This window comes from Metopolophium dirhodum, chromosome 1 (assembly GCF_019925205.1).
Source record: "Metopolophium dirhodum isolate CAU chromosome 1, ASM1992520v1, whole genome shotgun sequence".
Classification (NCBI taxonomy): Eukaryota; Metazoa; Arthropoda; class Insecta; order Hemiptera; family Aphididae; genus Metopolophium; species Metopolophium dirhodum.
The window spans coordinates 93,037,019-93,050,214 of NC_083560.1; the positions used below are offsets into that span (position 1 = coordinate 93,037,019).

The window sequence follows — 13,196 nt, forward strand, 5'->3', positions numbered from 1 at the left end:
CCTGAACCTCAATACAACTATGAGGACTATTACTTTGAGATGAAGAAACAAATGCAGGAAGCTCATAAATTAGCGAGAGCAGAGCTATTAGAAAGCATACACAAATCTAAAGAGCGTTATGACAAATCAATAGCACCTCTAAACCTTGCAGAAGGAGATAGGGTCCTAGTACAAGACAAAGCCCGTAAGGGAAAACTAGCTCCAAAATGGTTAGGTCCTTACCCCATCGTAGAAATCCAACCAGATTCACCAAATGTCACGATACTTAAGAAAACCAAACCTGTAAAGGTACACCGGAACCTTCTAAAACAATTTCATGAAAGAACATAACTATGTTTCAGACTCAGCATAATTTCAATAAGCGTCACGGAACCTTCCATCAATGATTCGGACCAAAGAAATCACCACCAAGTATTTAATCTAACGTCATTCAAGAGCCAACAAGGGATCTATTATGAGTCACATGGAGTAGCCAGATTGTCACATGTAAGTTGGGAATTGTTAATCTCCTTGGATGTACAATTACTAATTTCAAAATACCATGTCATCATGGCTCACTATCAAGCAACCACGACCATTTGTGAAAATATGAAGAATAGACTTGGTAATGTGGAAATTGAGGAGATTTGCTCTCTGTTTATACAACAATTTTCTAGAGCAACTTTGCCCTATTTAAACGAGATCAAAGCTAATCACAGAAGTCTTATGTTAGCCATTAATAATGATGATAATAGAGTTCGACGGAGATTGGGGCAGACATTCAGGCGTAAGGCCAACGTTCTGTATGGTGTATGCTCAAAGATTGATGTTGAATTCATTATAAATCAAATAACAGAACTAAATCGAAGCAAAGTACCTAGCAAAAGCAATATTCCGGAAAAGATCAGATTCTTACAAGCAGAAGTAAATAACTCTACACAACAATTAGAACTTCAACAACAAAAAGTAGAACAAAACCTCCAGTACCTACAAGTACAAACAAATCTTACTATCCAAAACCTTAATAAATTGGCATTCCGAACCAAAGTATTAGAACAATCATTACTATTTGAACTAGTTTTAAACAAGTACGCTTATGAAACCCAGAACCTTATCTCCATAATAAATACAGCATTAGATGGAAAAATTCACACTAGTGTCTTTACTCCACAGCACATTATTAAAGAACTTCTCGAAATTAAGGTAGACTTGCCGATTGGAAATACTTTTCCATTGGAAGTTAATATAGAATCTCTTAATGAAATCCTCCGAATCTCTGAAAAAAACATATTCTTAAAAGACAACTATCTTATCTACGTCATAGAAATCCCACTAATTACCAGTGAGGAATATAGTATATACCACCCTATACCTTTACCCATACCCCACAGTGAACAAACCATTTTCTTAGTCGACCCTGAAATAGATTATTTAGGTGTAAGCAGAGACAACGAAAATTTTATTGCTTTAGATAACGCAAAGTGGGAAGAATGTACAACATTAAAGCCCTATAAAGTTTGTAGAGGTAATCAACATGTACAGCATTGTGCAGAATCAGATGTATGTGTAGTTTCATTACTAGTGAATAATCAATTTAATCCAGACTATTGCAAATTCAAATTCGTTTCATTAAAAGCCCCTATATGGCATCAGTTAGTGCAAACTAATTCATGGATCTATTATACCCAACGGGAAGTAGGTACCATCACTTGCACAAATCCAACAGAAAATTCCAAGATAGAAATTGAGGGCGTAGGTAGAATAACTATACCCCCATTTTGTAAAATTAATCTCAGAAACTCTATATTATTTTCTAATAACAAAGCTAGTAGGGATAGTCATTCAGATATTATACCAGAAAATTCTAAGAATGAACCGTTACACACATTGGCAGATATAGTCAAAACAATTATTCCTCAAAACCTCACTAATAAAATCCTAATTCAAAATTTGAACCAACTGACTAATAAAGCAGTTGAGTTAAATGAACTTTCACATACCCAAGCTGAACCTTCATTAATTTTCAACATTAACATTCACGTTATTGTCATTTATATTATTGTAATACTAACAATATTAACAACTAGTATATTAAGTTTTAGTTTAAGAAAAAATGTCACAAAAATATACAACCCTGAAATACCAGAAGCATGAAAAACCTAATGGTATTCAGGAAGACACACAGTGTAATTTATTTTTCTTACTTTTATTATTTTTTTTCCTTTTAATATTTTATTATTTTTTTGTCAAACTGAACTGACCCCCAAATAACAGAAAATTCGAAACTTTGCAGAAACTTAAACATTTAAGTGAAACACTGTGGTCATTGGACCCCCGTGTCTCATTTAGTCTGGGGGGTGTTAAGAACCCCTGATTAGTACATATTTTATTTTTTATATATCTATATATGTTAACAACATATATAGACAATCATAATGCAGAGTGTGTGTCGTAAGACGCTGCTACCGTGGGAACCGCTGAATAAGGGTTTTTTATGTGAGACGGGGCACCGTCACGACAACACACAGGGAGTCAGTCAGTCGTAGAATTACGAGTGTTCGATTAACAGTTTGTAGCTATACTTAAGATTTTTACTACCAATTTTAATAAAAAATACATTAATTATTTTAATCTTAAATTGGTGCGTACGTTTATTTTGTGTTGTGCGTAAAATCCATAACATTACGATTAACGCCGGGTACCTCAAGGCAGTGACCTTTCTCCTCTTTTATACCTAATTAATACTGCAGATATACCTACAACCTCTTGCACCACCCTCAATACTTTTGCCGACGACACTTGTATCCTAGCCACCGATTCTGATCCCTCAATAACAAGCTTCAAACTCCAACACCACCTCAACTTACTCGAAAACTGGTTCACACTATGGAAAATAAAAATAAATACAAACAAATCCAGCCACATTACTTTCTCCCTTCGCCCAAACAATTGTCCACCAGTCAAACTTTGTAACCAATTATTACCCCAAACCAACCAAGTTAAATACTTAGGACTCATTTTCGACAAAAGGTTAACTTGGAAAGACCACATATTCGACAAAAGAAAGAAACTAAACTCCAGATTACATCTACTACGTCCTCTCTTACGATCAAATTTAAACCTTAAACTCAAAATCCTTATCTACAAAATGTTGATTTTTCCTCTATGGTATTATGGTATTCAAATTTGGGGCAGCCAAAGTAACATCCAAAAAATACAATCATTCCAATCCATCTGCCTTCACACTATTACAAAATCCCCCTGGTATGTAAGTAACAAAACCCTTCACTCTGACCTGAGAATAAATTACGTAAACCAAGTCACTAAAACTGCTTACCAAAAACTCCAAAAAAATTTAGCTCCTATAGTAACCCTAACATTAGTTATCTTGCTTCTCAACACATCCCTGACAACCCCCCACGAAGACTCAAACGAAAATGGGTTAGAAACCTCCTCCATTAATTAATAAAATACCCAAGTAGGTAGCTCCATTGGGAGCCCTCCTACATCGTGCCATTTTTCATGTTATGTAATCATCTTCATCATTATTACTTGTTGTGCTTAATTGTATAGTTGTATACTTTCTTATTAAATAAAAAAAAAAAAAAGGTAATAGGCATAAATAAAGTCCGATAATGTTAGTCAATAATTACTTATCTATACATATAAAATCCAAAGACCACTGACTCACTGATCGCTGTATCTCAAAAACTACAATGCAATAAGAAAGGATTTTCAAAAATGTTGCGTTTTAGAGGAGTAGTTAACGATTATAATTATTCACTGCCAATACGTATTGTGCGGCACGGCGGCCTACGGGTTTCTAGCTACCTGCAACCTATCCTTTTTGTTCGTCATCGTCGTCGTGTAGATAAGAATAATGATTCCGAGAATAAAATTGTTCCGAGAAGTTTATCGAGTGAAATCGTTTTACCCAAACAATATTGTTTAATTTGGTGAATTATAAGAAAATTCTGAACTCGGACCACACGGTTACACGGATTACGGTGACGGTGTAATAGTAACTTTATAGTTTTAAATGTCAACCACTTACCAGTTACCAGTAATCACTGTAGTTGGTACTTGGTTGCAGCATGATGATTAGCCGATATATATATATGATATATAAATTCTGTTGGTGTGGTATGATGAAGGTGGCGAATTACTAGTCGGAAAGCTTTTTCTTCGTTTGTTTGGAAGGTGTGGAAGTTCATATTTTTGTTTTCGAGAAATTTGATTATTTGTCTATATGCGTTTATTGAGTACGTCGTTAGTTTTAAACCAGATGATGAGCTCTTAGTGTTAACCCTTCAGGGTCAGTGAAAGGTTTAATTTTTTTGCAGAAATCGAAGAAATCGATGTCGCCTTTTATGTATATAGGTGGTATTTTGGGTTGAACGCTTAGATTTCTTGGGATCGCATTTCAACTTCATTTGAATTTTCATATGATTTTTCATTATCGGCGAGGACTGATAACCGATTTTTGCTTGAAAAGGAGTTGGTTTTTTGTATTTTTGGATTGGGAGAAGTTGGCGAAGTAGGTGATCTAAGCGGTACCGTTTGCCAATTATTTGAGTTGTCATTGCTTTTAACAATTTTAATTGGGTGTATTGGTGAGTTTGTGTTATTTTTGGTATTTTTATTATGACTGTGAGATAGTGAATGTTTAACTGGTGGATTCATTGTAAAACGATTTGCTGGTGATTAAATTAAATTGGTGGGTAGATTAAGTAAATTAAAATATTCGTATTACTTGGATAACGACGAAATTGATTAGCTTAATTACAAAGATAAGGCAGGTCGTTACGGCACTGTACGTCTACTCACGAGGAGTGCACACGTTAAGCTGCCTGCCTAATTTATCGATTGTATTCGATTCATCGGATGATTCTGTTTAATAAAAAATATCGATTAATCTATAGTATCGATTACTAAAAACGATTAATCGATACTATCGCACTGCCTTACAGTCAATACCACTGTTTTTATTATTTGTTTTTATACATGTCACACGCAGGTCCCCCTTACTTTAAGGCTTAGTTACGCCGATGTGCTTGATGTATATTTTAAATACTTTGTAAACATAATTATTTTCCGGAACAAGTATTTTAGTTTGTGCCTATACCTATATAATATAATATATAATATACCTACGTCCTACCTAGTATATTAAATAATTATTAACACTTGTTTTTGTTTCAGATTTCTACCTGCAATGGGCAATATTTCTTCACAAGCTTGCTCGAGTTTGTTATATTTATTAATAAATAAAATAAAAACGTAATTTTCGGTCAGAAACACTTTAAATAATACAAGTATAAAACATATAACAAAATAAAATACATAGCCCGTGCTACACTCGTCGCTTACCCTTGTATAACCGTCGCAACTACGCATTCGTTGAGTTCGATACATTCATTTTACGTCAACTAACATTGGTAGGTAGGTAGATATGTAGTAAAATTATTGTAAAAAACACAACAATTGAATGTATAAAATATAAATGATGAATTTTTTTTGCTCATCAACTAGACTTTTTTAATTTTTCATCGTTTTATTGACCCATGGCGACAGAGGGTCTGCCTCATGCCTGCGCATGTACCGGTAGGTATATACACAAATGTTAGTGTTGCAATCGCCAAAGCACATTTTAGCTTCATTGGATTGAGTAATTATTATTTACTTATTCCCTAAAATATATTAATTCTACATTAATACTAGCTATATTATAATTTACAATAATAATAATTTTGTATGGTTATCTGAGGTAGTATACAATAGTAAATTACCTCATTTTTTTATGCTATTTTTTACATTTAATTTCTTATTTGCTATTTTTAATACTAACTTATTTTATCCCTAGGTTATTGTCTCAGCTTATTTGGGCCGTTGACTATGACATATTATGACGGATTATGATTGATCAACAAGTTTACTAGGGAATGATCGATTTTGAATATTCCATTTATTGTTAGTGTCATAATAATGAATAATATAAATAATATTTTTTAAATATTTTTATTCTTAGATATCACAGCTGAAAAAAAAAATATTCAAAATTTCCTCGATTATTCCCTAGTAAACTTGTTGATCAGTCATAATCCGTTTTCAAAATTAAAATCTGTCAAACCAAATTCTTCAAGTTTTGTCTAGCTTATTGGGCTAAAAGTCACTTTTTTTCATCGTGTGCAGCAGTGCCGCCCCCTTAAGTTGTATAGGAGACAGGCGCTCTTTTACAGATTGTTCTAGGATTGAAGTTTAATATTTTATTTCGACAAATAGAGAACACCGATCGTTATTCTTCCACTTTTGGCTTTCTGTGGTATGTATACATGGTCAGGGCCGTCCCTAAGACAGGTCCCGCTTTTATAGATACAATAAAAAGGTCAAGTTGATGAGCAAAAAAAAATGTATCATTTATATCTTATACATTCAACTGTAGTAATTTTTACTACCTATCTACCTTCCTAGTTCCTACCAATATTAGTTGACGTAAAATAAATGTATTGAATTTTAAACGAGTTAATGGTTAATATTCAATTTTCAAAGCTGAAAAGTATAAAAAAAAACTATCATCGAAGCACTCTGTCCCAAAAAAAGTCACTGACGTAGCTTTAATATCTATAGAAAAAGAAATTGCTGCCCAACTAAAATATAATGATATTTTTGACACACTTGCTGTTTTAAAACGTTGGAAGGTTAATTTATAATATACTTTTTTATATTGTATTAATACTTACTATATACATTTTTGATTTATTAATTTATCAATATTATTTTAATATTAAGTTTAAGTATATATGACATTTTGACGTGTTGTGTTATTAATTTATTCACTTATTAACTTATTCATATTGTTGTGATACAAGGTACTATATTTTTAAGTCTATTTGTGTCTTTGCTTCTTTATACCTATATATCATAATATATGCAACTGCCAAGAGACCATACTTAATGACATTTTACTATTTTAGGCCCTACAATTTTACTCTGCTCTGAGCCCCGCCAATTGTCAGGACGGCCCTGTACGCATGGTATAATACATATTATTTAATTATTACTTTATATATAATACATTTGATTCAAACTAGTTTACATAAAAAAAATCCTTAAGCTTGCGTGTAACTTTGAATTCATTATTTTTTTGCAATACTTAAAAACTAAATATTATTAATTAAATATAATATTTGTTACACTTATAATAACAATATTTTTTCTGAAATATACGTATTTAAAATTGTCGATGAGGGTATTAATAGGTATTAATTTTATTTGCAAAATATAAGTATCCGGAAGGTATTATAAATAGAAATCTAAATCCAATTTTTTTTTATAATTATAATTTTGGTATACCAATTATAGTTTAAAAATCGTGCCTATAGTATATACATTACACCTGTATGCTACATCATGTTACATACCCACTATATACGATAATACAGTATATTATTGGCACAATATATTTTATAATAGGTACAGTAAACTCTCATTATGTCTAGAGCGTCGACACTCAAAGGAAACAGAAAAAAGTTCGATATATTGAGGAATGTTAATATTACTTAATAGGGATTTCAATTGAACTAGAAAAATTCGACATATCACTATTCGACATTATGAGAATCTACTGTAGGTAGGTACTATATATATTATGCACTATACACTAAAACCGTAACCATAATGAATTTTGAAACAAAATATTTACTCTTCAGTCTTCACGTGATAGTTATTATTTCATTTAATGCTTGATCTTTTCGAGACTGCATTTCCTTACATTTTATTCAAAGTGTTTTAGTGGAAGAAAATATAAATAAAAATGTTTGTCCATGATAAATTTAATATTTAGCAATGATAATACATAACACATGATATTTTTGAAAAATTATAAAATATTACTATCATTCAATAAAAAATGTTAATGACCATATAAATTCAAATATTGTTAGAAATATTTAATTAATTTAAATATTTGAAGTTATAGGTACCTATATTAATATTATACTATTAACGGTAATTTAAATATACATAGTATAGTTGCTTTAATAGGAACTATAAATTACCTACAAATTAACAGGTATTTTTTTAAAAATTTTTTTTTTTATTTTATAACATCAACGCCTGACGGCAAATTTCACAAAGATACTAGTAAACAGTAAAAAGATAATAAATAAATAAAGAAATTTTGGTACAATAACAATAGATACTTAAGTTATGTAGGAGTTGTAGAGTAAGTATAAGTTATATAAAGCATTATGTTTTAAAAGAAAAATATTTTTACACAAAATAAACACAGAAACTATTAAGTACGTGGTCTAACAAAGATTTTCCCTTTATGTCGGTAACTAAGACTAGAACTCTGGTGTCTAAATTTATTACACGCATTGATTTTTGAATCGGGTCACTATATAAATAGTTTGGTATTACTTATTACTATATTATCATAACATATATAATATTAAGGTTGTACATATAGTTGTATACTTGTATTTCTGAAAAATTTTAAAATTTAAAATAATGGGAGTGAACAATGTAATTTTACGCGAATTGCAAAATATTGTATAAAAATTAATATATATATATATATATATATATTATATGCGTGCGTCTAAAAAATTAAAGGAAATATAGTTTATAAAATGTCATGGCCTTGAAATAGGCTTCTGTACCTGTATATATTATAATAAATGTTCAATTAAAGGTTGTATAATTAATTGTTAATAAACAATTCAATCTGGACTTAAGGACCGCGGTGGATGGTTGCATTATTTTTGTAATCGTAGGTATCCAAATATATATTTTTATCTAATTTATTTGTTTTGTTAATATAATAAAATAACTTGTTAGATCTATAGTGTTCTAAATAATTATTACTGCAAGTGATTTATGTGGCATGCTACATGACTGGCTGAACGCGGCATATTCATTACGGGTTATACGTTACCCTATAATAGGCTATATTACATACAGTTTATGTCATAAACGATGTGTGCATAAAATTAATCTTCACGTTAACTATATTCAATCGGTAAACGTATTATTTTTGATTTTTTTCTAGAATCATGTCCACAACGAATAATATAAGTATGCGTTTTAATTTGTTTTTATCTATCATACACATATTTATCAGTTTTGTTAAGTATTCGAATACTTGTATTAAATACTTTTTTTGTATTTCAAATACTTTTCAAATACTTTTTGACCAATGTATTTTAAATACTTAAGAAATACTTTTTATTTGTATTTTTATTCTAGAATTGTAAATACTTTTTTTAATTCTCGTGGTCTAATTCAAATTCTAATTACTAATATTTTGGAATGTACTATTTTAAATTTTGTTTCTACGATATTATTTTAAAATTTTTCTAACTTCTGACAATTTATAAATAAGGTTTCGCCAAAATACAAGTAGATAACAGAATAACTAAACACTGAAACCCCTGTCGGCTCCTTATTCCCATATTATACCATGGAATACAAAAGTACAACCACTGGTTGGATTGGCATTTATCTTGATCTAATTATCATTCTTCTTATTTAATGGGTGGTACTGTGGTAGTAGTTTATAATTTGAATACAAGTTTTGGTATTAATGTTATTGAACTTTTTTTTATCATATTTATTTTAATTTGTACAATCGGTATAAAATATTTTTACAATAAGCACAATAGATGGAGGGATACATAAAAGGGATTGGTTGGCTTGATTAAAGAAACTATTCAATAATAGTACTTCATGGCGTGGGTAGTATTGGTTAGTCGGATTGTTATTGAATTGATTTAATTATTGATAGTTGATTATTTATTTAACTTAAAAAAAAGTATTTGTGTAAGTATTTTGAATACTTTTAAAAGATATTTGTATTTATATTTAAATACTTTAAAAAAAAAGTTACACTAAGTATTTAAATACGTATTTTGAATACATTTGAAAAGTATTCTTAACAAGACTGATAATTATGGCTTGATCCCAGTTTTGATAGTACATGATGTCTTAATGAATAAAATATAATTCGGTACTTCAGTTCTGACCGGGATAATTTATTATTTTCATATAAGTAATCCCCCCGTTGGTTAGAAATTATTAAATGTTTTTACCTATTATTTTGTTTTATGTAAATATAATAGACGTATGTATCACAATTCACAATAACATGGGTAAGGGGAGTAAGTAAAAGTAACACTATATCAGATTATATTGTCGTAGGTCATGTGGTGGTAAAATGTTGCATACAATAGGACTGATGCCATTGAATGATTTCAGGAAACATTATAAACGTAAAAACGAGGTCAATAATCCCGGTAGATCTCAATGCTTTGATGTATAGGGGAGCAAACATTTTAAGCGATTTCTACCAGGACATGAATGACTCCATAAAGGCACACAAATATGAAAATATTTCAAACCAATGGAGAGATGCAGTTACGTTAGTCCTGTAGCACGATGAGGTCGGAGCGTGGCTGGACTTTGACTTGATAAACAACACAAAGAGGGATTAATTTATCTAACTAACATATTGCCACTCTGGACCGGTTGTTTTGACCAAAATAATACAAATTACTTTGTGTCCAGGGTACTCAAATATTTGAACAAAGCAGAAATAATGGAGAATGAGGATGGTGTACCAACAACCCTGGTGGAATCCGAAGAACAATGGGATCAACCAAATGCGTGGCCGCCACTTCAGTATATATAACAGTGATGGCATTAGAAAACACCGGAAATAAATACTTCAAGATATTGGCTTCCTAAATTGTTGATAAATGAATGTGTACCAACTACTTGGCGTTCAAAAAACACGATGTCAAAATGTATTAAAAAGTAACATGTATGATACACGTAAGAAAAAGAGCTGAAGTATTCCAAAATTCAAATTCGGCCTCGTCAAAAAAATCTAAACCTAAATTAAAAGAAAGAACTTTTTTTATCAGGCTCTATTTAGTTACTAGCATTCGATACAAAAAGTAAAATAACATCAATATCCTACAATACTTGCTTTAATTTAATGTTAAGAAAACAAAAATGAGAATTCTTACCATTTATGATAAAGAGTAAGCAAGAGTACTTAACTAAGAATCAATATCTGATTTAAAAAAGATTAATAACAAAAATTAAGTTGCGACAAAATATGGATATATCATCTTCTATTAAAAATACTAATATAGAGTTGTTTTCCGACTGTAGTTTGAATCAAGGTGGTCATCAAATACATCCTACTTTTTATATTATAATAGATTATCATGATGTTATTTGTTTTTACATTAATTAGGAACTCATTTTATATTATTAACATTTGAAACGGTTAAATTAGTCAGTACTTTAGAGCAGTTTGGTGCTGTTATTTTCCAATTTTCAATCTAGTTGGCGGAATTGTACTTCTGCAAAAATTTCAGGATTATTTCATTAGTCTATCCAAAGCCTTCCTGCATGACGTACTCGCTACTACTTCTGCCCATCGATCCAGTTGTTTTGCCAGGGTACTGAAAAAACACGTGACAAATTAAAATGCTTGACAACATACGACAATATGATTTATTTAGGGCATAAAATATGAGTCTACAGGACTACAGATGCAGTAGTGGGCATTAAAAAAAATTACAGTCTACAAATCAGGTGAAAACGAGAAACCCACCCATCAGCTAAACCGCCTTAACCATTTTCAACTATCGTCCTGCAGACCAATCTCTATATGTTTGTACACACATTATAATACCTATATAACTACTTTAAGTATTTGTTTAAATAACTATAATGGTTATGACTTATGATTGTTGTGAATGATAAATATAAATGTATAATCAAAAAGGTCTTAATAAAATGTACATTGATAATTAAAATAATATTTTTTATACTGCGTGCAGTATAAAAAGTATCCTCTTTCCGCCATAAAAATTGTCTTATTATATTTAAGATCCGTTAAGACCATCCACTCGGACTTACTTTTTCATACATGATGTCGTGTTTTTTTAACGCCAAGTAGTTGGTACATATCCATTTATCAGCAATTTTGGAAGCGAAAATATTGGCGTCCTTGTTGCCTGAGCTCTCCAATGCCATGACCGTTATATATATTGAAGCGGCGGCCACGCGTTGGGTTGATTCCACTGTTCCTCAGATTCCACCAGGGTTGTTGGTACACCAGCCTCATTGTCCATTATTTCTGTTTTATTTAAATACTTGAGCACCCTGGACACAAAGTAATTTGTATTGTTTTGGTCGAAACATCCGATCCAGAGTGGTGATATGTTAGTTGGGTAAAATTAATCCTTCTTTATGATGTTTATCATATAAAAGTCTAGCCACGAGCCGACCTCATCGTGCCACATCACTGCCGTTGCTGCGTCTCACCACTGGTTTAAAATACTTTCACATTTGTACGCCTTTACAGAGTCATTCATGTCTTGGTAGAAACCACTCAGAATCTTTGCTTCCCCAATAAATCAAAACGTTGAGATCCACCGGTATTTTGACCTCGTTTTTACGTTTGTGATGTTTCCTGCAATCATTCAATAACATCAGTTATTTTATGTAAATAATGTATACAAATTTTGATTTCGGGAATTTTTATCACATCGGCACATGTATCAGATATTTAAATAGGTAATTCGACTATTTATACTATTAACGAAAAGTATCTTATGGCGATAAAAACTCGTTTCAAATGTAAATGAAACTATTTAACTCTAAATATTGCGAAGATTAAAAATATTGATGCATCTTAATAAACATTTATGTGTAGATATTCTATAGTATAAGTAGGTTTATTATAGGCAAAACTGAAAACTTTATACGTATATCGAATACGAGAGACTTTCAAGTAGGTACCTAATTAAATTAAAGGACTATAATACCAACAACTTAAAATCATTTTTTTAATATATATCCATATAAAACATAACTAAAGTATTTAAAACTATTGGTACCATTAAAAACTATCAGTGTCCAATATTTAACCCGCAGTTACGGATATTTTAAAAATAGGCTATTGTAAATTTATAAATATTATATAATTTACGTTATTACGTAAATATTAATAGTATTTATTACTAGCGCCGTTTAAAAGCTTAATACATAATATTATATCTTATCTAAATATATTACATTCATGACCATGATAATGAGGGGGGTAAGTCGTAAGTGCCCCAGTGGCACCAAATTAAAAGTTTTTTAGTTTTTTTAGATATGATTGTTAATAAGTTTATGAATCAAAAATAATGAACATT

General features: G+C 30.7%; 1 protein-coding gene across 1 annotated transcript; it reads left to right on the top strand.

Annotated features, from left to right (window-relative positions):
- Positions 1–549: 549 nt before the first annotated feature.
- On the top strand, positions 550–2,207 carry LOC132934223 (uncharacterized). Its single transcript, XM_061000501.1, has one exon. It carries the CDS (start codon positions 550–552, stop codon positions 2,131–2,133), a length of 1,584 nt encoding a protein of 527 aa, XP_060856484.1. The 3' UTR covers positions 2,134–2,207.
- Positions 2,208–13,196: the final 10,989 nt, after the last annotated feature.

What these genes read in the sequence shown, in the direction of transcription:
- LOC132934223 (XM_061000501.1), top strand. Translation starts at nt 550, where the DNA reads ATGGCTCACTATCAAGCAACCACGACCATTTGTGAAAATATGAAGAAT.